The sequence below is a fragment of the Callionymus lyra genome, chromosome 16, assembly GCF_982586985.1.
Source record: "Callionymus lyra chromosome 16, fCalLyr1.hap1.1, whole genome shotgun sequence".
In the NCBI taxonomy this organism is placed as follows: Eukaryota; Metazoa; Chordata; class Actinopteri; order Syngnathiformes; family Callionymidae; genus Callionymus; species Callionymus lyra.
Window position 1 is genome coordinate 24,112,446 of NC_141833.1, and position 21,444 is coordinate 24,133,889.

Here is a 21,444-nt window from a genome sequence, read left to right on the forward strand (position 1 = left end):
GACACACGAGGTCAGATCCAGCTCTGCACTCCTTTCAACATCAAGTACTGTCTGGACTGAGTACAAGGAGACACACGAGGTCAGATCCAGCTCTGCACTCCTTTCAACATCAAGTACTGTCTGGACTGAGTACAAGGAGACACACCAGGTCAGATCTGAACTCCTTTCAACATCAAGTACTGTCTGGACTGAGTACAAGGAGACACACGAGGTCAGATCTGAACTCCTTTCAACATCAAGTACTGTCTGGACTGAGTACAAGGAGACACACCAGGTCAGATCTGAACTCCTTTCAACATCAAGTACTGTCTGGACTGAGTACAAGGAGACACACGAGGTCAGATCCAGCTCTGCACTCCTTTCAACATCAAGTACTGTCTGGACTGAGTACAAGGAGACACACGAGGTCAGATCCAGCTCTGCACTCCTTTCAACATCAAGTACTGCCTGGACTGAGTACAAGGAGACACACGAGGTCAGATCCAGCTCTGCACTCCTTTCAACATCAAGTACTGTCTGGACTGAGTACAAGGAGACACACGAGGTCAGATCCAGCTCTGCACTCCTTTCAACATCAAGTACTGTCTGGACTGAGTACAAGGAGACACACGAGGTCAGATCCAGCTCTGCACTCCTTTCAACATCAAGTACTGTCTGGACTGAGTACAAGGAGACACACGAGGTCAGATCCAGCTCTGCACTCCTTTCAACATCAAGTACTGTCTGGACTGAGTACAAGGAGACACACGAGGTCAGATCTGCACTCCTTTCAACATCAAGTACTGTCTGGACTGAGTACAAGGAGACACACGAGGTCAGATCTGCACTCCTTTCAACATCAAGAACTGCCTGGACTGAGTACAAGGAGACACACGAGGTCAGATCTGCACTCCTTTCAACATCAAGTACTGTCTGGACTGAGTACAAGGAGACACACCAGGTCAGATCTGAACTCCTTTCAACATCAAGTACTGTCTGGACTGAGTACAAGGAGACACACGAGGTCAGATCTGAACTCCTTTCAACATCAAGTACTGTCTGGACTGAGTACAAGGAGACACACCAGGTCAGATCTGAACTCCTTTCAACATCAAGTACTGTCTGGACTGAGTACAAGGAGACACACGAGGTCAGATCCAGCTCTGCACTCCTTTCAACATCAAGTACTGTCTGGACTGAGTACAAGGAGACACACGAGGTCAGATCCAGCTCTGCACTCCTTTCAACATCAAGTACTGCCTGGACTGAGTACAAGGAGACACACGAGGTCAGATCCAGCTCTGCACTCCTTTCAACATCAAGTACTGTCTGGACTGAGTACAAGGAGACACACGAGGTCAGATCCAGCTCTGCACTCCTTTCAACATCAAGTACTGTCTGGACTGAGTACAAGGAGACACACGAGGTCAGATCCAGCTCTGCACTCCTTTCAACATCAAGTACTGTCTGGACTGAGTACAAGGAGACACACAAGGTCAGATCCAGCTCTGCACTCCTTTCAACATCAAGTACTGTCTGGACTGAGTACAAGGAGACACACGAGGTCAGATCTGCACTCCTTTCAACATCAAGTACTGTCTGGACTGAGTACAAGGAGACACACGAGGTCAGATCTGCACTCCTTTCAACATCAAGAACTGCCTGGACTGAGTACAAGGAGACACACGAGGTCAGATCTGCACTCCTTTCAACATCAAGTACTGTCTGGACTGAGTACAAGGAGACACACGAGGTCAGATCCAGCTCTGCACTCCTTTCAACATCAAGTACTGCCTGGACTGAGTACAAGGAGACACACGAGGTCAGATCCAGCTCTGCACTCCTTTCAACATCAAGTACTGCCTGGACTGAGTACAAGGAGACACACGAGGTCAGATCCAGCTCTGCACTCCTTTCAACATCAAGTACTGCCTGGACTGAGTACAAGGAGACACACGAGGTCAGATCCAGCTCTGCACTCCTTTCAACATCAAGTACTGCCTGGACTGAGTACAAGGAGACACACGAGGTCAGATCTGCACTCCTTTCAACATCAAGTACTGTCTGGACTGAGTACAAGGAGACACACGAGGTCAGATCCAGATCTGCACTCCTTTCAACATCAAGTACTGCCTGGACTGAGTACAAGGAGACACACGAGAACTTCATCCTAGACAACCATAAACTCGTCAGAAAAAAGCTTTTTTTAAACAAAATAAAACATCCACGAGGTCTCATGAATATTATTCTAAATATCTTTTTAATAAACATTAAACATAAACATAAACATTTCTCTCCTTTTCAATACTCTTGTTAGTAATACAGTCAATAGTTACAGTATATATGAAACAAAAGGTTGTGAGTTTAATTAAAATAAAGTAGTGGAATTTCATGTCAATAACATATTTTATTTCACTTGTACTGTTAAATATTTGCGTGTATAACTAGATAACTACAATATTAACCTGTTCACGCTTTTGAAATAAACTACAACATCCAACAATAACGTGAGATTTATCCACTAAAGTGACGTTAAAGAGCAACAATAATGTTAGATTTATCAAGTAAAGTAACGTTAAAGAGCAACAATAATGTTAGATTTATCAACTAAAGTGACGTTAAAGAGCAACAATAATAGATTTATCCACTAAAGTAACGTTAATGAGCAAAAATAATGTTAGATTTATCCACTAAAGTAACGTTAAAGAGCAACAATAATAGATTTATCCACTAAAGTGACGTTAAAGAGCAACAATAATGTTAGATTTATCCACTGAAGTGACGTTAAAGAGCAACAATAATAGATGTATCCACTAAAGTGACGTTAAAGAGCAACAATAATAGATTTATCCACTAAAGTGACGTTAAAGAGCAACAATAATGTTAGATTTATCCACTAAAGTGACGTTAAAGAGCAACAATAATGTTAGATTTATCCACTAAAGTGACGTTAAAGAGCAACAATAATGTTAGTTTATCAACTAAAGTGACTTTAATGAGCAACAATAATGTTAGATTTATCAACTAAAGTGACTTTAATGAGCAACAATAATGTTAGATTTATCAACTAAAGTGACTTTAATGAGCAACAATAATGTTAGTTTATCAACTAAAGTGACTTTAATGAGCAACAATAATGTTAGTTTATCAACTAGAGTGACTTTAATGAGCAACAATAATGTTAGATTTATCAACTAAAGTGACTTTAATGAGCAACAATAATGTTAGTTTATCAACTAAAGTGACTTTAATGAGCAACAATAATGTTAGATTTATCAACTAAAGTGACTTTAATGAGCAACAATAATGTTAGATTTATCAACTAAAGTGACTTTAATGAGCAACAATAATGTTAGTTTATCAACTAAAGTGACTTTAATGAGCAACAATAATGTTAGATTTATCAACTAAAGTGACGTGAAAGAGCAACAATAATGTTAGATTTATCAACTAAAGTGACTTTAATGAGCAACAATAATGTTAGATTTATCAACTAAAGTGACGTGAAAAAGTTCTGGTGAAGTGAGCGCTCGTCTAAAGACTGATGTCGCCCTCTAGTGTCTCATTGCGGACATGACATTGTGGAATCACAAACAAAACAAAAACAATAGTTACTATAAATATTAGATCACGTTATATTTAATGGACGAACTGGTTTAAAATAATACACTTATTTTACACAATTTATTGAATTACGATCTCTAAATATTTATTCACGTATTAAAACGTTTAATTTTCAATGCGTGTATTTTGTATTTAATGTGTTATTTCCGTGTTATTATTGTGGCGTAAAAAACAACCATAACATTGAAACTCAGTCGCTGCTCGATGACGTGGAAATATTTGTCACATCGCTTCGGAATCAACACAAAATAAGTATTTACAAACCTTAATATAAAAGTAACTGATGAAGAACAAGCTTCTAAATATTATCTCAATATTTACTCTAATGTTTTAAGGAATATTCACGAAGACAAATGAGGGAAAAGTCCTAAATTTAGAGTTAATACAATAATAAATACAACATCAAATTGTTAAACACTTTCTACTTGTTCCACTGAAATGAATTAACACTTAAATATCATTATCATGATGAGTCGACGATAATAGGATCCAAAATAATGTCAATAAAAGAATAAATACACAAGTCAAAGAAAACAAAAGAGAATCGAGATAAACTTTGACCTCAAGACTTTAAACGTAAATTCATACAATTAAATACAAAAAAACCAAACCATATTCTTAATACATTTGATTAAAAATGAACATTTTAAAATATGGAAATTGTTTGTATTCTTTACAAATGAAAATATTGTACAAATATTAAATTGTTATATTCACACGTTGATGTATGAGTAACTTATTTGTATATATACACATATATATATATTTAGGTAGGTATAACTTTATTGATCCCTCACGAGGACTCCTTTGGGAAATAGTTTTTTTTCCAATTAGCTGCAGCAATACAGCAACTATTCATTAAAATAAAAATAAAATAAGAACAAAGAGAAATAAAGAGAAAGATGAAACAATCTAAGTCTAAATATTTGTACTATTTTTACATTTATTTAATTCCTTCCATTGTACAGTGAACTTAACAACAAGACAAAAATGTCGCTGTGTTGTTTTTTACAATAAATGTTTTCTGACTTTGACACACAAGTATAATTTTCTTCCCCTCCATTCTGTCTGCACTCTCTTCTTCACCTCCTCCTCCTGCATGTTGTTTCTACATCGTTTTTTTTCATTGTGTTTTTCCCATTGTTATCTTGATCTTTTTAGTATATACATTTTTGAGTATTTTTTATGTTTAAGTGCTCTGTGACCCTGCTCTAAAAAAATCGCTCTATAAATATAAATGACTTATTATTATTGTTTTCTTGTGTGCAGGTGAAACAACATGCTGCTGACGTCACACAGGAACCGCTCAGTGCGCCTGTGCGGCGCGCATGCGCAGCGGCTGACATTTGAAGTGGCTCGCCTCGGTGTTTGAACAGGAAGGCGGACATGTTGGCTGCGGGAGAGAATCAGGCATCTGTTGTTTTTCTCTCGAGCGAGCAGCAAACTCGCCGCTGACTCTCGCGTCTCCAGAACCACCGCGGAGAAGATCCTCCGAGCGTCGCTGCCGTCGAGCGGCGGGACTCGAGCGCAGAAACATCCGCCCCTGGTTCAAACTCCTCGACATTTGGAAGAAGAAGCAGAAGTTTTTTTTTTTTTTTTTTTCCCACCACTTGAGCTGTCAGAGCCGCGCAGGCCTGCAGCAGACATGACGCCTGGAGCTCAGAGGAGCCGCTGAAGATCTTCTCACTCCTTTTGTGTGGATGCATGAACGTTTGAAGCTGATCCTCGAGGATAATCTTCGTTTTCCGCACCTGACGTCAGCGCCAGACGCGCTTCTTCTGCGATGAGGCTTCAGACACACCTGGACCTCGAGCGGCTGCTGTTGCGTGGAGGCGTCAGAAGAACCAGGAGGTTCCTCTGAGCCGCGCAGGGAAGTTCTCGAGAAGAACCCGAGGCTAGCTGGCTGCTAACGCTAGCTACCACTGGCTGCTAACGCTAGCTAGCACTGGCTGCTAAAAGCTAGCTAGCCAGTGAGCATTTGTTTTTGTTTTTTTTTATCGGTCAATATCGACCCCGGGACTGTGCGACGCCAAATATGTCCGCTGGACAAAGCATGGAGGCTCGGTTTGGAAAAATCGATGCCATGCTAAAGGACCCGAAGTCGGAAATAAACACAGACTGTCTTCTGGTAAGTTTTTAGCTAGTTAGCATGCTAGTTAGCATGTTAGCATCTCCCCGCTCTGTCTACTTGCTGGAGCAGAAATGTTTATTAATGCCACCGTCAATGTCAAGTTTGTTCCTTTTATTATATTAGTATAACTAGTTGTATTATGTTAATATAACCAAACACATGCTTAATTGAGTTGCTTCATTATCATAGTTGATCACTTATTTGAACTATTTAAGATGGTGTGAGTAAAACTGACGGATGTCACATTAATGACACATTTGAGTGATTTAATATCATTAACCTAGTTAACAAGTTCTACCAGTCCTCAATCTCAACTCCACACACTGGATGTTTCCAAACCAAATATCTAGATGTGTATAATAATCAAATATTTAATCTACAGAAAACCCCCAAATCTAGTCCAAGCCTGAAATGGTTTCTTCAAATATCAAAAGAATATTTGATGATCTGGTGACAATCCTTCATCTCTCGTCACCCGGATTATCTTCAATACTCATAATAATCTGAATCAGCATTTAGTACATCTGGCGTTGACATCTCTGATGACATTGACAGACAGAGGTTTTGTGGTCACACTTGTTTCTCCGTTTGTGGAAAGAAACTGATGCTTTTAGATAAATAAACTGACACGTCGCACTATTCCTGGATATAATTTGTGACCTCAATATATTATATACGTGGTTGTCATCTTTATTTTCATTTAACATGTCAGGTCAGATTAGTAAGTCATTTTTATTTATATAGCGCTTTTCCAGACCAGGGTCACAAAGCGCTTAAACAATCAAACAATATTCAATAAAGTATATATTTTAAAGGTCAAGATAACACTGATAACACAACAGGAGTTCCAGATTAGATTTATTTAGTCCAAAGGGAAATGCAGTTTATCTACCTATTCTTTTCACTTGAAGGTGCAAACGTCACACGAAACACAACAACGATGCTTGACAATATTTATATCTTGGTGCCTTCCTTCATCATAACAAACCATGTTGTTGACTTTGATCACACATCAACACATAGGATGATTTCATAACCCAAATATTTCAAATTTCAATGTTGATCCAAATACAACCTTGTGGTTCAGGTTTTAAGTTTATGGTTTTGTAAATGTAATTTACCAAAAGGTACTTTCCCTTAAAAACAAATTTATAGATCTATTTGAGGTTAGGTAGAACTTTATTCTATCTTTTGGTGTCCAACCTATAATTTTCACACCGTTTTCACAGGTTGAATTTGCATGTAGGAGCTGTTGACGGCTGTGTTCGGAGACCTAAACTAGTGCCTGCGACCTTATGCCCCATTTGAGAAAGCGCCACTTAAACTCACCTAAAAGTGCACACTCTCTGCATTTTAATGGCGAGAGGCTGCAGGGACTGTTCCTCTGGCAGCTCTACACACAAGTGTGTTGTTCCTCTTTTCACCCTCTCTGCAATCTGCCTTGATCAATGAATGGAGGCCTTTAGCTCGCGCTGCCACCGTGCAACTCCACCCACACTTTAATAAAATTCCGTCCAAATCAAATAACCTCTTGTGTTTGACTGGCCCGTGTGTCCCCAGAGTTGATGTGAGCCTGCAGAGCGTCGGGGCCCCGGCGGGCTCCTCTGAGGTAGCTGGGTGTGGGCTCTGCTCGCTACCCATAAACCAAAATTATGTGGACTGAAGACTCATGTTTCTGAAGGCACTGAATCGGGACATTTAACTCGTAAAGCAGCCAACTCGCTTGGTTATGAGTAATGGGTTCCATCAGAATGCACAATGCAAGCCTTTTTCCAGCCGTGTTTCTCTACCTATGTCCAGCTCTGTTCTCCGTCTGAGGGACTCTTGTCTCGCTCGAGCCTGACATTTGTCCTGCGTCTTACACAGCCTGGCCTCGCCTATCAAGGCTTGTATTCTAACCTTGTTGCTCTTATCTTTACCTCTCTAAATAAACCCTGCTCGGACAGAAGGGTGCCTTATCTGGAGTGACGGCCCCTCCTCAATCACGCCTCGCTCGGGCTACTTAAAGCCTATCAGCGCAGACAGAATTCCCAACATAGTGACGTGAAGGCTCTTTAGCGTCTTATATTTCCTGTTATTTTCTTCTTTCTTGCTATAACGTAGAATTTGTTTTCCAGACAAACTCCAGATGCAGCTCCTTGCCTATAATTTCACAGGTTCTTTCCCTGTGAAGTTTGTTGACGTTCCTTCATTGATGTTCCGTCGACCTCTTTATACAACAGAGGAAAATAACGCAGTCGTCTCAGTTTCACGAATCTTTTCGGCCGTGGTTTAAAATTTTCTTTGCACCAGCCCCGTTTTCTTTTGATGCCTCTTTCATCCGTATTTGGACTGGGAATCTGTAATAAGTGTAATTACAGGAAATTACATGGTTGTTAAAGTAGTGTGAATTCTACATGCACCTATTACGTGCCAGGAAAAGGCTTATTACAAAGTGCGTCGAAAAGTAAAAAAATGCTATCTTATCAACTCAGCAGGCTTTTAAAACATTTAGCGTGATTGGTACTGTGACAGTGTTGTACTTCAAACATACGTATCTCTACTGTTTGTGAGTAATACTGGGCTTCATTGGAACAATGTCCAGTAAAATCAGACGTGAAATCCCCCAGTTGTGGATGAAGAATGATGTCAGAAAATAGGTTTGGTATTGTGTCCACTGTAAATAGACAACCATTACATCGAGAGCTTCAACGTGACACGAATATATCACCAGGAAGTCGTACAGTGTTGTAGGAAAACACGGCTGCAAAAACCTACATATTTCTGAAACATTTCACTTGTTTTGTTCACAAAAAGGGTATAATTGTGTAAAAGCTTGTTGAACTTTTAGAGATTCCTTGTTTTCTATATGAGCATAAAACAGTCCCCACCTACACAACCTTTGACCCTTGTTAAGAACACCTGCTGCACTGATGATGTCATCAAATGTTAAGACCAAACAAAGACGTACAGGTAAAAATGTTAAACCCACTGGTAATGACTTCCTTCTGGATTAAATGATAAGAAATTGGTAATAACCTGGTTTGGTAATAGTTAAGATCAGGCGGGTCGGTAGATGAAGTTATAGTTTATGTCGACGATGGAAAACAATAAGTAAACCGTTTTATATTAAATTCAAGTCGCGCGAGCAAGAATGGAAAAATATCCATTTTGAAGTAGTTTATTTGTCGTTGTGTAAACACTGGCATGAACGTCGTGGATGTTTTCAAATAACTGTACATTTTTGTCAGTTTCCTCTTGTTTTCCCTGCCATTGTTCCACAACAGGGTCCATCTGAAGGTCTGATGAAACATACAGACCACAATATGTTCTATAACGTGTCCAAAACATGTTCAAAACTGAGGTGGTTTAACTGTAGTGTGTAACATATCATCGTCATTATATATTGTCATTATTTCTCTTAACTATGACTGTCTAAGTAGTTCTCCACACCTTTTCATCTACTGTATTTAAGTATTCATCCCACAGAGGGAAAACTATCTTTGTCCACAACCTTTGTTAAAGTCTTTAGTCGATTCATACGTCTATATTGTCTAAAGTTTGTTGCTCTGCTGTAACTCTGCTGCGCAGCTATTCATCTTTGACAAAAACAATTGGCCGAGCTATTTCTAGCGCTTCGCTCAATCAACTGACTTATTGTGTGCAGGAATGCACGCCGGAGCGTTCGCGTCCTTTAATAATGGAACATTTCTTCCTTTAATTTGCCATTAAGCGTAATAGCCAGCTGCTGCTCTCCCTCCTCGGCCCGACTCGGCCCGAATCCAGGTCGCCCCGTTTTCAAAGGACTCCGTGACCCTTGTCCGGCCAAGATCTAGCCCGAGTCGTGCGAGTCCCGCGATAATAAGGTTGATGTTTGTCGGGACGAGGTCAGAAACCCTCGTCTTGACCGACGAGACTGCAGAACCTAGAGCTCAGTTGGAGGATCCACGTGAATGCTCTTCACTGTTGGAACGCTGCAATTATATTTTGACACGAGAGTGTTTGTGACAGTGGTTCTCGCTCACTGGGACCTCATAAGGAAATGGAATGCCCCTGTTTTGCCACCTCAGAGTTCACTGTCACAGCCATTTATCCACTAGAGTTGTTAGATATGCAGTCTTTCTAGGTAAGTGGGATTCTCTGTCACAAGGTATTATGCACAGCTGGATTGTACAAAGGCTTTTGGTTCGAGTACATTGTGACAAAAGTGGCATTTTTTTTAGCAAAGACGTTTGATGTTTCCAACCCCAAAGACGTCCAGTGATCAGTACTGTATTATTCGGCCGGAATATAGACGCACTTTCAATACTTTATTTTTGTCAGACATCAACAGACCGCATTATAATTCAGTTAGTTTAATTTGGTAATGGTTGTACTTACTGACCTTGAATGTATGTGGTACATGGTGGTCTATAAAGCTACAAAGCTGTACTTTGACTCACCGCAGTACTTGTCTTCTGGCTCTGTGGTATTTCTCTGCTGGCTCTATAGTCTTTATCCGCGAGGCTTCATAGTATTTTTGCGAGGCTTCGTAGTATTTATCCACGAGGCTTCATAGTATATATCCGCCAGGCTTCGTAATCTTTATCCGCGAGGCTTCGTAGTATTTCTGCAAGGCTTCATAGTATTTCTCTGCTGGCTCCATAGTCTTTATCCGCGAGGCTTCGTAGTATTTCTGCAAGACTTCATAGTATTTCTCTGCTGGCTCCATAGTCTTTATCCGCGAGGCTTCGTAATCTTTATCCGCGAGGCTTCGTAGTATTTCTGCAAGGCTTCATAGTATTTCTCTGCTGGCTCCATAGTCTTTATCCGCGTATTTTTGCGAGGCTTCATAGTATTTATCCACGAGGCTTCATAGTATATATCCGCCAGGCTTGGTAATCTTTATCCGCGAGGCTTCGTAGTATTTCTGCAAGGCTTCATAGTATTTCTCTGCTGGCTCCATAGTCTTTATTCGCGAGGCTTCTTAGTATTTTTGCGAGGCTTCGTAGTATTTATCCATGAGGCTTCATGGTATATATCCGCCAGGCTTTGTAATCTTTATCCGCGAGGCTTTGTAGTATTTCTGCAAGGCTTCATAGTATTTCTCTGCTGGCTCCATAGTCTTTATCCGCAAGGCTTCTTAGTATTTTTGCGAGGCTTCGTAGTATTTCACCGCACGTCTCCATAGTATAATTGTGTGAGTAGTACACTATGAAGCCGGTTAATAATCTTATATTCTGGTACGTCTTGTGTGTTCATTGACATTTCGCCTTATAGTTATACTTTAGTTATACTTTTTCTTTCTTGTCACATTGTGCAGTATATTCTCTAAAACCATGATTCATTTTTTTAATTCACCATTTTTCTCTTCCATCCATGTTTTGTCAGGTGTTTAATTTACAACATCAGCTGCTTTAACTCCATGTATGTCACACACATGCCCAAGAAAACATGTTAGCATGACGAGCTTCATCCGCTCAAAGTCAATCTTGTGAGCTCATAGTTTGTCGTGATCACACTTGTGGTGTGTGTTGTGTGTTGTGTGCTCAATCCCTCACACGTGAAAAGCATATTGTCCTAAAGAGGTGGCGGAGGAGGAAGTGAGAAGCAGAACTTCACACGGGTCCACATGCCTGGTGCTGGCATGCAGAAAGGGATGATGTGGCTGAATCTCCTGTGGAAACTTCAAGTCACACTTAAAGGTCTGGAAAAGAGTGTGTGTTGTCTGGATTTCTCCCCTAAAGCTCTAAGAAATAATTACCATCTGTAATATCAACCACCAGATTGTGTATTTTGCATTAGCACACACATTTTTTTAAAAGCTGGCATTTTCACCGCTTTTCACGCTATTATTTAGTAATCCTGCAGATTATAGGCCGAGCAACATTTGTTTTCTTCATCACGTTTAGAAAGAACCGAGGTCTTGAGAATATCATCTACAGCAGAGTCTCAAAGCTGCTCATGTATCGAACCCGCTGTGATGGATGTTGGAGTCTTTTGGTTCCTTAAACACTGCTGTTTATCGACTGCACTTCACTGTGCAATGAATGGAATATATATATATATATATATATATATATATATATATATGTATGTGTACTTAGAGTTTGTAGCTCTCTTGAATTTAGTCATTGTTTAATGAAGCTAAATGAAAACGGTCGCCGGAGAGCTGAAGTATTTGTGCGTGTATATACATATATCTATAGATATACATCTTCTATAGATAATAATACATTTTATTTCAAGGCGCCTTTATTTGCACTCAAGGTCACCATGGTCATACATGGGCTACATACATAAAACATTTAAAACACAACACTACTGTACGCTAGAAAAACACTAGATCTTCTATAGATGCACATCTTCTATAGATGCACATCTTCTATAGATGCACATCTTCTATGGATGCACATATTCTATGGATGCACATCTTCTATAGATGCACATATTCTATGGATGCACATCTTCTATAGATGCACATATTCTATGGATGCACATCTTCTATGGATGCACATCTTCTATGGATGCACATCTTCTATAGATGCACATCTTCTATGGATGCACATCTTCTATGGATGCACATCTTCTATGGATGCACATCTTCTATGGATGCACATCTTCTATAGATGCACATCTTCTATGGATGCACATCTTCTATGGATGCACATCTTCTATGGATGCACATCATCTATGGATGCACATTTTCTATGGATGCACATCTTCTATGGATGCACATCTTCTATGGATGTGCATCTTCTGTAGATGTACATCTTCTATAGACGTATATCATGGTTATGAGTCTATTGGCCAGTATCTGGTGATATGATGCGTATCTTGATGCGTGTGCACCGGTGTATTGCGATACACTGTGATTCTGTAGGAAAAAGTACATACTTGGGTTTCTTTAAAATTTAATGATTGTAGGAAAAAAATGTGTAGCGTTGTAAACACAATTCTGTTTCATCCTTAACTTCAATTCATCAATTTACTGAATTCAGTTTCAAGGATCTAGATTTGTATTTCACAAAAGAACAAATAAAAGTAAAATCAAGTGAATATTTGAATGTCATTGTTAATTAAAACAATGGTACAATGCTGTTGAATATTGATACAATATTACGAAAAAGTGTAGCTATCGACGTTTTCTTTAACCACCCCGGGTTAGTTTGATAAGTTGTTATACATTTCTATTAGTGCTCCAATCCAACCAAAAAAGCGACTGTCGTTCACATGCTTCTTCTCTTTTGGTCGTCATCAGCGTTCGTTTGTCTTCTCGTCCTTTGATTGATTTAAAGCCGACTGGCGCCCGTCGTGACGCAGAGACGTCGTGGATGTTTGCTGTCCTTGTTGCTGGTGTGTGTCCTGGTGTGTGATCAGTGTGATGTTCCTTCAGGAGTCTTGAAGGGAATTTACGGTTTTTTTTTAACTACATTCCACTGTTTTCAACAGTCATTGAACACGTGAGGGTGTTGTTTGCATAAACACGTGATTGGTTCTTATAACAAAGTATCAAAAAGAAAACAATTATAAAAACTCAGGATTGATCCTCAGTGAAGCTGGAGCCATGTTTCCGTCGTGAATACAGATTAATGTCAATAATGACTTGTTTTCGGTGTATTATCTGATAATATTTTCCTAAAGGTTTTTACTAAAAAGTAGTGTACTTGCTATCAACACACAGACTAACCCCTCTGTGTTCAAGATTTGAATGCAGGTGTTTATTGACTAGCTTGCAAATACTTGTGGATCTCGGTTGCAGCAGAGTTCCAGACGCTAATAGAGAAGTTGGCTACAGCGAAAAGAGAAGGAAGCCGGAGTAGAAGAGTTGATCTGCTGGGCTGTAGTGTCGCGTGACTCTAAGTTGATGCTACCAAATACACTGGAAACAATTAGCATCGAAGACTTTCTCGGTCACATGTTCACATGATGAAAGTGACCTCACATTAGTCGTCACAGTGACTATAATTATATAATAAAAATAGCGTGTTCTTCTTTTTACGACTCTCTAAGTCGGTTACAGTTCGCCTGCGTCCCGACTTAGAAAGTTCCCACAGCACCTCGTAACGTGAATTATCGGGTTATTCGGTCACTTTATTGCTTTGGCGAAGACGGCTCTGCCACCTCCTCGCAGAAGTTTGTTTTTTCCTCCATTTGTTCTCTCGGTGGGTCGACCCGGACCCACATGTGCGAGTGCGTCGCCCTCCCCTCTTTTTCCCTCCGTCGCACTAGTGCCCGCTGAAAATGAAGCCACTATGTGGCTCTGGACTTGGGATGTGTTTTTTTTTTTTTTTTTTTCCTCCCTTCCTTGACTTTTTGTTGAGAACTTGTTTGGCCACATACCTAAAATAGCTCTCTGACGTGTACAGTCCTGTAGAGGAATGTTACTGTGGCTGTCCAGAGTTCTCTGTGGCAGGAAGTTATGCAAACGTTCTCGGCCGAGCAGAGAAGCTTGTGATTAGAGTCCTGGACTCGCTTCAGCTTCTTTCCAGCGTGACTGCAGACGCTCTTTCACGTCCATCAAATCGTTTTTCCGCTTTTTTAGAGTTGGCTTTAGATGACTTTTCCGGTCTAATTATAACCTACTTGGCACTTTGCTGTGATCTAATTTTATTATCGCTCGTCACACCAGTAGAAAGAAAAGTGAAAATAAAGATTTATAAAAATAGTTTTTATCTCTGAACCAGTAATAGTTGTAATGATGGAGAAACACAAGGGTTGTTCAATGTCCTGGTTTATCTTTTTCAGTGTCAAAAAAAGCGTATATCATTTTTATTATATTTGAGCAAAAAGAGTTACATACTCAATACCTCAGACATTTTATAAATTAGTTAAAATTGTATATTTACTCTCTTCATTCAAACGAACCGAAATTTTTGTCGACTTCTCTGAAATAATCCAACATTAGTCAACGTGAGTGCGAGTAGAAAATGAGTAAAGTTTGAATTTTCAGTGAACGATCACTTTAATGAAGCTAATCTTTGTCACTGAACACGATAACATTTGATTCACGTGATCATCTTGGAAAAAGCTGCAGATCCCGATGATTGACGACGACATATGTTGCATCAATGTCTGCATCAATGTCTGCATCAATGTCTGCATCAATGTCTGCATCAATGTCTGCATCAATGTCTGCATCAATGTCTGCATCAATGGTCCATAAAGTCTCTATAAATGTCATTACTCTGAACATGAAGTACAACATCTATACCGATATATATATATATGTGTTGGCCAAATTGCAGCAAGTCAAAAATGTGTTGTTTGAAAATAATTTCTGCAAATACAAAAAACTTCCAAAATATGTCGGCTATCAAAGCTGCTGGAGTCACTGTATCCTCTCGCACTCAGTCATCATTCTTCCCTTAAGCTGTGGAGGACATAATGACTGCCATCTAGAGGCTGGAAGATGAATTAAGAGACAAATAAACAAATATATAATCATAAATAAATAAAATGATCAGTGCGTCAATATTTTCTTCCAGCCCTATTTCAACACACGTGAACAAATGAATGAAATTATTTTAAATGACATGAACAACATTCATAGTTACTGCACATATAAAGGTATGATCCACGTCATTCTGAATTTAATTAAAATGTGACATAATAAACCTTAACAGCCGATCATTCATCGATGGCTTTTACATTTGAAACCTATTTTTCCCTGTTTTGAACTCGTCTGCTTTTCAACGACTTGTTTTTTAAACGTGAACACAGTCCTAGTCTAGAGAATCATTTCCATGATTTTGCTCGTCTGCGCCCTCGGGTCATGGATCTGAGGGGGGTCTGGCTCGGACCCCCCACTGCTGAGCGTGAGCAGCCGCAGAGTAAGATGTTGTTGTGTCTGAGCTGCTGATTCACGGTGTGTCATCATGGCTTCGCGCCGAAGCGTAAAGTTGTTGTCGAGCACATGTTTCACATCACATGCCTGGAGTCGCGTGAATAACTCGGTGAGGTCTGACGTCATGTTGGCACGAGGATGGAGTTATTCGTGGGTCTTGGAAGAGGATCGGCTTCTGGGGCAGATGCTCTGTGACTTCACCGTAAGAATATCATGGTTTCAACATCTGGCTCGTCCTCGCAGCAGCAAACGCTGAACATAATGAGGAACCGTTGTTTCGTTTCAGCTATTGTGGCTTAAAGAAGATTAGATTAAATCCTGCCGCTGGCTCTTATGTTCATGTCTAGCTGCAGTCGTCTCGCACTGGAACTGTTTATTCTTCGTTCATAAACTGAATTAAAAAGGTCACACAATTATGTTCTGATCTTTCAGGAATAATACGATGTTGTACTTGTACACACTTGACCTCGCTGCAGTGATATTGTGAGTCACCTCAGTTGTTATTACTTCCTCAGTTATTCATACGTTTCTTAGAAACCATGGCCTGTGATATGTTTACTGAGCTTAACATTGTCATCACTCTAATCATCTCATAAAAGAACAAGCCTTTCCAAATTAAACACAGAAATAAGGTAACGAACAATAGAAATGTATACAAATGACAAAAAAAAATAAAATGAAAGTAAATCAGATTCTGTCACTGAATGTAAAATAAAAATAATCTGGAGCCGCATTAATTATATTCAGGTATTTATATACAATCCAATTTCCAAAATCACTGTATGGTCCTGGGCTGCAAATGTCTTCAATCATATTGTAATTGAGTATCTTGTGATTTGATTGTTTTCTTAGGAACCTTGACCTTGAGTTCTCTGAAAAATGATTATTATTATTATTAGTCACTTGATGGTAGGAACCGAACCGATCGTAGCTCAACATTCTAACATCAACTGTATTTGTCTAAAACTCTAATGTACTACGAGTCTGTAACGAGGTTTTTTTCCTGTACACTTTCTGTTGGTCTGTCTCTAACATGTCCTCGTCTCTCCAGGACGGCTTGGACGCGCTCGTGTATGACCTGGACTTTCCTGCCCTGAGGAAGAACAAGAGCATTGACAACTTCTTGAATAGATGTAAGTCTCCTTCGTCTCACGTCCTCCATTAAAGCTCCGGCTCGCTCGCACATGAGCGTAAATGTTTTAGGGTCACCGCTTCCATCTAGGCCTGGACACAATGGGTGTCTGCTGCTTAGTGTCCCCCCAACAAAAGGAGCTTTCATTGAGTGGCTGGTGACCCACATGATGCCCGTCGTGACGCTTCTCTTTTCCACCATTCCTGCATAACCTCCGTCCAATATGAACTCGATTCATGCAGTAGTTACAGCGAAGCCTTGTGTACGTTTGTTTGTAAAGGTTGACTATGTTTCATTAATTACTTTGGTAAATCACTGTCAATATAATCATGTCCCCCAGTTGACATGATTATGTTATGATTTTTCACCTGTAAATGTAGCATAGTTTTAATACTAAAGAGCCTCGCAGAGTAATGCTAAAGCGCTTCACAGAGTAATGCTAAAGCACCTCACAGAGTAATGCTAAAGCGCCTCACAGAGTAATGCTAAAGCGCCTCACAGAGTAATGCTAAAGCGCCTCACAGAGTAATGCTAAAGCGCTTCACAGAGTAATGCTAAAGCGCTTCACAGAGTAATGCTAAAGCGCCTCACAGAGTAATGCTAAAGCGCCTCACAGAGTAATGCTAAAGCGCTTCACAGAGTAATGCTAAAGCGCCTCACAGAGTAATGCTAAAGCGCTTCACAGAGTAATGCTAAAGCGCCTCACAGAGTAATGCTAAAGCGCCTCACAGAGTAATGCTAAAGCGCTTCACAGAGTAATGCTAAAGCGCTTCACAGAGTAATGCTAAAGAGCCTCTCGGAGTAATGCTAAAGAGCCTCCCGGAGTAATGCTAAAGAGCCTCGCGGAGTAATGCTAAAGAGCCTCGCGGAGTAATGCTAAAGGAACTCGCGGAGTAATGCTAAAGAGCATGGCGGAGTAATGCTGAAGAGCATGGCGGAGTAATGCTAATGAGCATGGCGGAGTAATGCTAATGAGCATGGCGGAGTAATGCTAATGAGCATGGCGGAGTAATGCTAATGAGCATGGCGGAGTAATGCTATTGAGCATGGCGGAGTAATGCTATTGAGCATGGCGGAGTAATGCTAAAGAGCATGGCGGAGTAATGCTAAAGAGCATGGCGGAGTAATGCTAAAGAGCATGGCGGAGTAATGCTCATGAGCATGGCGGAGTAATGCTCATGAGCATGGCGGAGTAATGCTAAAGAGCATGGCGGAGTAATGCTCATGAGCATGGCGGAGTAATGCTCATGAGCATGGCGGAGTAATGCTCATGAGCATGGCGGAGTAATGCTAAAGAGCATGGCGGAGTAATGCTCATGAGCATGGCGGAGTAATGCTCATGAGCATGGCGGAGTAATGCTCATGAGCATGGCGGAGTAATGCTCATGAGCATGGCGGAGTAATGCTAAAGAGCATGGCGGAGTAATGCTAAAGAGCATGGCGGAGTAATGCTAAAGAGCATGGCGGAGTAATGCTAAAGAGCATGGCGGAGTAATGCTAAAGAGCATGGCGGAGTAATGCTATTGAGCATGGCGGAGTAATGCTAAAGAGCATGGCGGAGTAATGCTAAAGAGCATGGCGGAGTAATGCTAAAGAGCCATGCTCATGAGCATGGCGGAGTAATGCTAATGAGCATGGCGGAGTAATGCTAATGAGCATGGCGGAGTAATGCTAAAGAGTCTCGCGGAGTAATGCTAAAGAGTCTCGCGGAGTAATGCTAAAGAGTCTCGCGGAGTAATGCTAAAGAGTCTCGCGGAGTAATGCTAAAGAGCCTCGCGGAGTAATGCTAAAGAGCCTCACAGAGTAATGCTAAAGAGCCATTTTTAGCGTGTAGTGCACAAAATTGCTTCGAGGTCATTGAGTTCAACCACAATTTAAACATGAGGCTTTTTTTGTTTTAAAGTATTTTAATTGCACCTTACAGTCAGAAAAATACTTGAACAAGTGTTGCTTGTTTCAGTTCTCACTGACGGCTCCCATCCAAGCTGAATTCTGCACGAGTTTGTTGTTTCTGATGTGACCCTTGAGCAGAGACTTAATTGTTCCTCGCCTCGGTGACGTGGCCACAGCACTCTAGTGTGTAGCAGTTTGACAGCCTTGATGGATGTCAACTAATGGACTGACGTCTTGTGAGGCGCTGGACCTCGACGCTTGTGTCGCCTGCAGCGTTCTCCAGGCTGGAATCTTCTGAGTGCTCATCTCAGCTGATGCCTTCACTCTATAAAGTCTTGGCTTTACTGGAAATAACCGCACAAGTGCACCCACATACACAACCTTTAAAAATGTGTCCTGCGGCTAAACCTGGGTTTGTGTTTATGTACCCACAGTTTTCCCCTGTGGCTCGTGATCCTGCAGCACTGGAAGTGACTCAGTGTTTCTGATCTGGACGAGTCCTGTAGTTTTAAACTTTTCATTTGTTCATCTTAAACCCCCTAGAGACCCCTTACTCTGCCCTGTGCCAGTCATGCCCCCTCTAGGATTGTAATTGATCCCTGGTGTACAACTTTGACCACATTTTGCTGAACATGACGCCCAGCGACCCTCGCCAGCCTCGTATCAGACCCTGGAGGCTGGAAACTTTCCTGAAATGGCATCTTTCACCAGATGAGTGTGATTCATACGAGTCTGTTATGTCAGATGGTTAAGGAATGAAGAGAAAGATCTTATCATTTATATAACTTTGAGAAATGGATTAAATAACCCTTGAAATGAGACAAAAGTGGTGCAAAATCTCAATAAAATCACACAAAGTTCCATAAAACCTCAAACAAAAAATAAAAACTTACATTTTGTCAAAGATGTTCAGAAGAAATTACTGTAAAAGTCTGGGGTCCAGTCCCTGGAATAATTGACCTCTGGTGACCCCCCCGCAGTTGACTTTGAGACTGTAAGTAAGTAATTTGTATTTATATAGCTGTTATAGCTTTTCCAGACCAGGGTCACAAAGCGCTTAAACAATCAAACAATATTCAATAAAGTATATACTTTAAAGGTCAAGATAATACTGAGAACAACACAGGAGTTCAAGAAAATCAAGGAAAAGCCTGAACAAATAAAAACGTCTTAAGATGTTTCTTGAAGGAGTCAGTAGATCATCAAACACAGATGTTTCTTGAAGGAGTCAGTAGATCATCAAACACAGATGTTTCTTGAAGGAGTCAGTAGATCATCAAACACAGATGTTTCTTGAAGGAGTCAGTAGATCATCAAACACACATGTTTCTTGAAGGAGTCAGTAGATCATCAAACACAGATGTTTCTTGAAGGAGTCAGTAGATCATCAAACACAGATGTTTCTTGAAGGAGTCAGTAGATCATCAAACACAGATGTTTCTTGAAGGAGTCAGTAGATCATCGAACACAGATGTTTCTTGAAGGAGTCAGTAGATCATCAAACACAGATGTTTCTTGAAGGAGTCAGTAGATCATCAAACACAGATGTTTCTTGAAGGAGTCAGTAGATCATCAAACACAGATGTTTCTTGAAGGAGTCAGTAGATCATCAAACACACATGTTTCTTGAAGGAGTCAGTAGATCATCAAACACACATGTTTCTTGAAGGAGTCAGTAGATCATCAAACACAGATGTTTCTTGAAGGAGTCAGTAGATCATCAAACACAGATGTTTCTTGAAGGAGTCAGTAGATCATCAAACACACATGTTTCTTGAAGGAGTCAGTAGATCATCAAACACACATGTTTCTTGAAGGAGTCAGTAGATCATCAAACACAGATGTTTCTTGAAGGAGTCAGTAGATCATCAAACACAGATGTTTCTTGAAGGAGTCAGTAGATCATCAAACACAGATGTTTCTTGAAGGAGTCAGTAGATCATCAAACACAGATGTTTCTTGAAGGAGTCAGTAGATCATCAAACACAGATGTTTCTTGAAGGAGTCAGTAGATCATCAAACACAGATGTTTCTTGAAGGAGTCAGTAGATCATCAAACACAGAGATGTTTCTTGAAGGAGTCAGTAGATCATCAAACACAGAGATGTTTCTTGAAGGAGTCAGTAGATCATCAAACACAGATGTTTCTTAAAGGAGTCAGTAGATCATCAAACACAGATGTTTCTTGAAGGAGTCAGTAGATCATCAAACACAGATGTTTCTTGAAGGAGTCAGTAGATCATCAAACACAGAGATGTTTCTTGAAGGAGTCAGTAGATCATCAAACACAGATGTTTCTTGAAGGAGTCAGTAGATCATCAAACACAGATGTTTCTTGAAGGAGTCAGTAGATCATCAAACACAGATGTTTCTTGAAGGAGTCAGTAGATCATCAAGCTATTTTTGTGCCCAACTGTGTAGTTTTTGAAGGAGCAGGAACTGATCGACCAGTTTTAGACGCTGACCAAGATAACTTCTGTTTTACTGGCTTCTCAGCCTGAACCTTCTGCTGCTCAACATGAAAGAGTTTGACGTCCACGTCTGGTTTAAACCTTGATAACGACCCACAGAAGTGAAGAAGTATTAGTCGGTCAGTGGATCACCTGCAGCACCGCCATTGTGTTGAGCTTGTCCTGTCTGGAGATGATCCTTAAAGTCATAGTTCACTCATTTTCTACCCTCATGTCGACTAATGTTGATTATTTTCAGAGTAATCTGTTCTTTTGAAGAGTTGTAGACCAAGATGTTTGTTCATTTTAATGTAGCGACTGGAGCTTAGTTGTCTTCGTCTTCATCTTCGTCCATAAAGACACTTAAAAACATCCAAATACCTTCATAATGCTCGTCTGTAACCTCCCTCTTGGATGGAAACAGGGCATT

General features: G+C 40.4%; 1 protein-coding gene across 2 annotated transcripts in view; it reads left to right on the forward strand.

Annotated features, from left to right (window-relative positions):
- Positions 1 to 4,972: 4,972 nt before the first annotated feature.
- Positions 4,973 to 21,444, forward strand: part of rock1 (Rho-associated, coiled-coil containing protein kinase 1) — a 44,322-nt gene continuing 27,850 nt past the window's right edge. For both annotated transcript variants that reach the window (XM_087810410.1, XM_087810411.1), the window contains exons 1-2: positions 4,973 to 5,731; positions 16,591 to 16,672. In XM_087810410.1, coding sequence (XP_087666536.1) covers positions 5,639 to 5,731; positions 16,591 to 16,672 — 175 coding nt within the window. In that variant the 5' untranslated portion in view covers positions 4,973 to 5,638. The remainder of the gene's footprint in view (positions 5,732 to 16,590; positions 16,673 to 21,444) is intronic.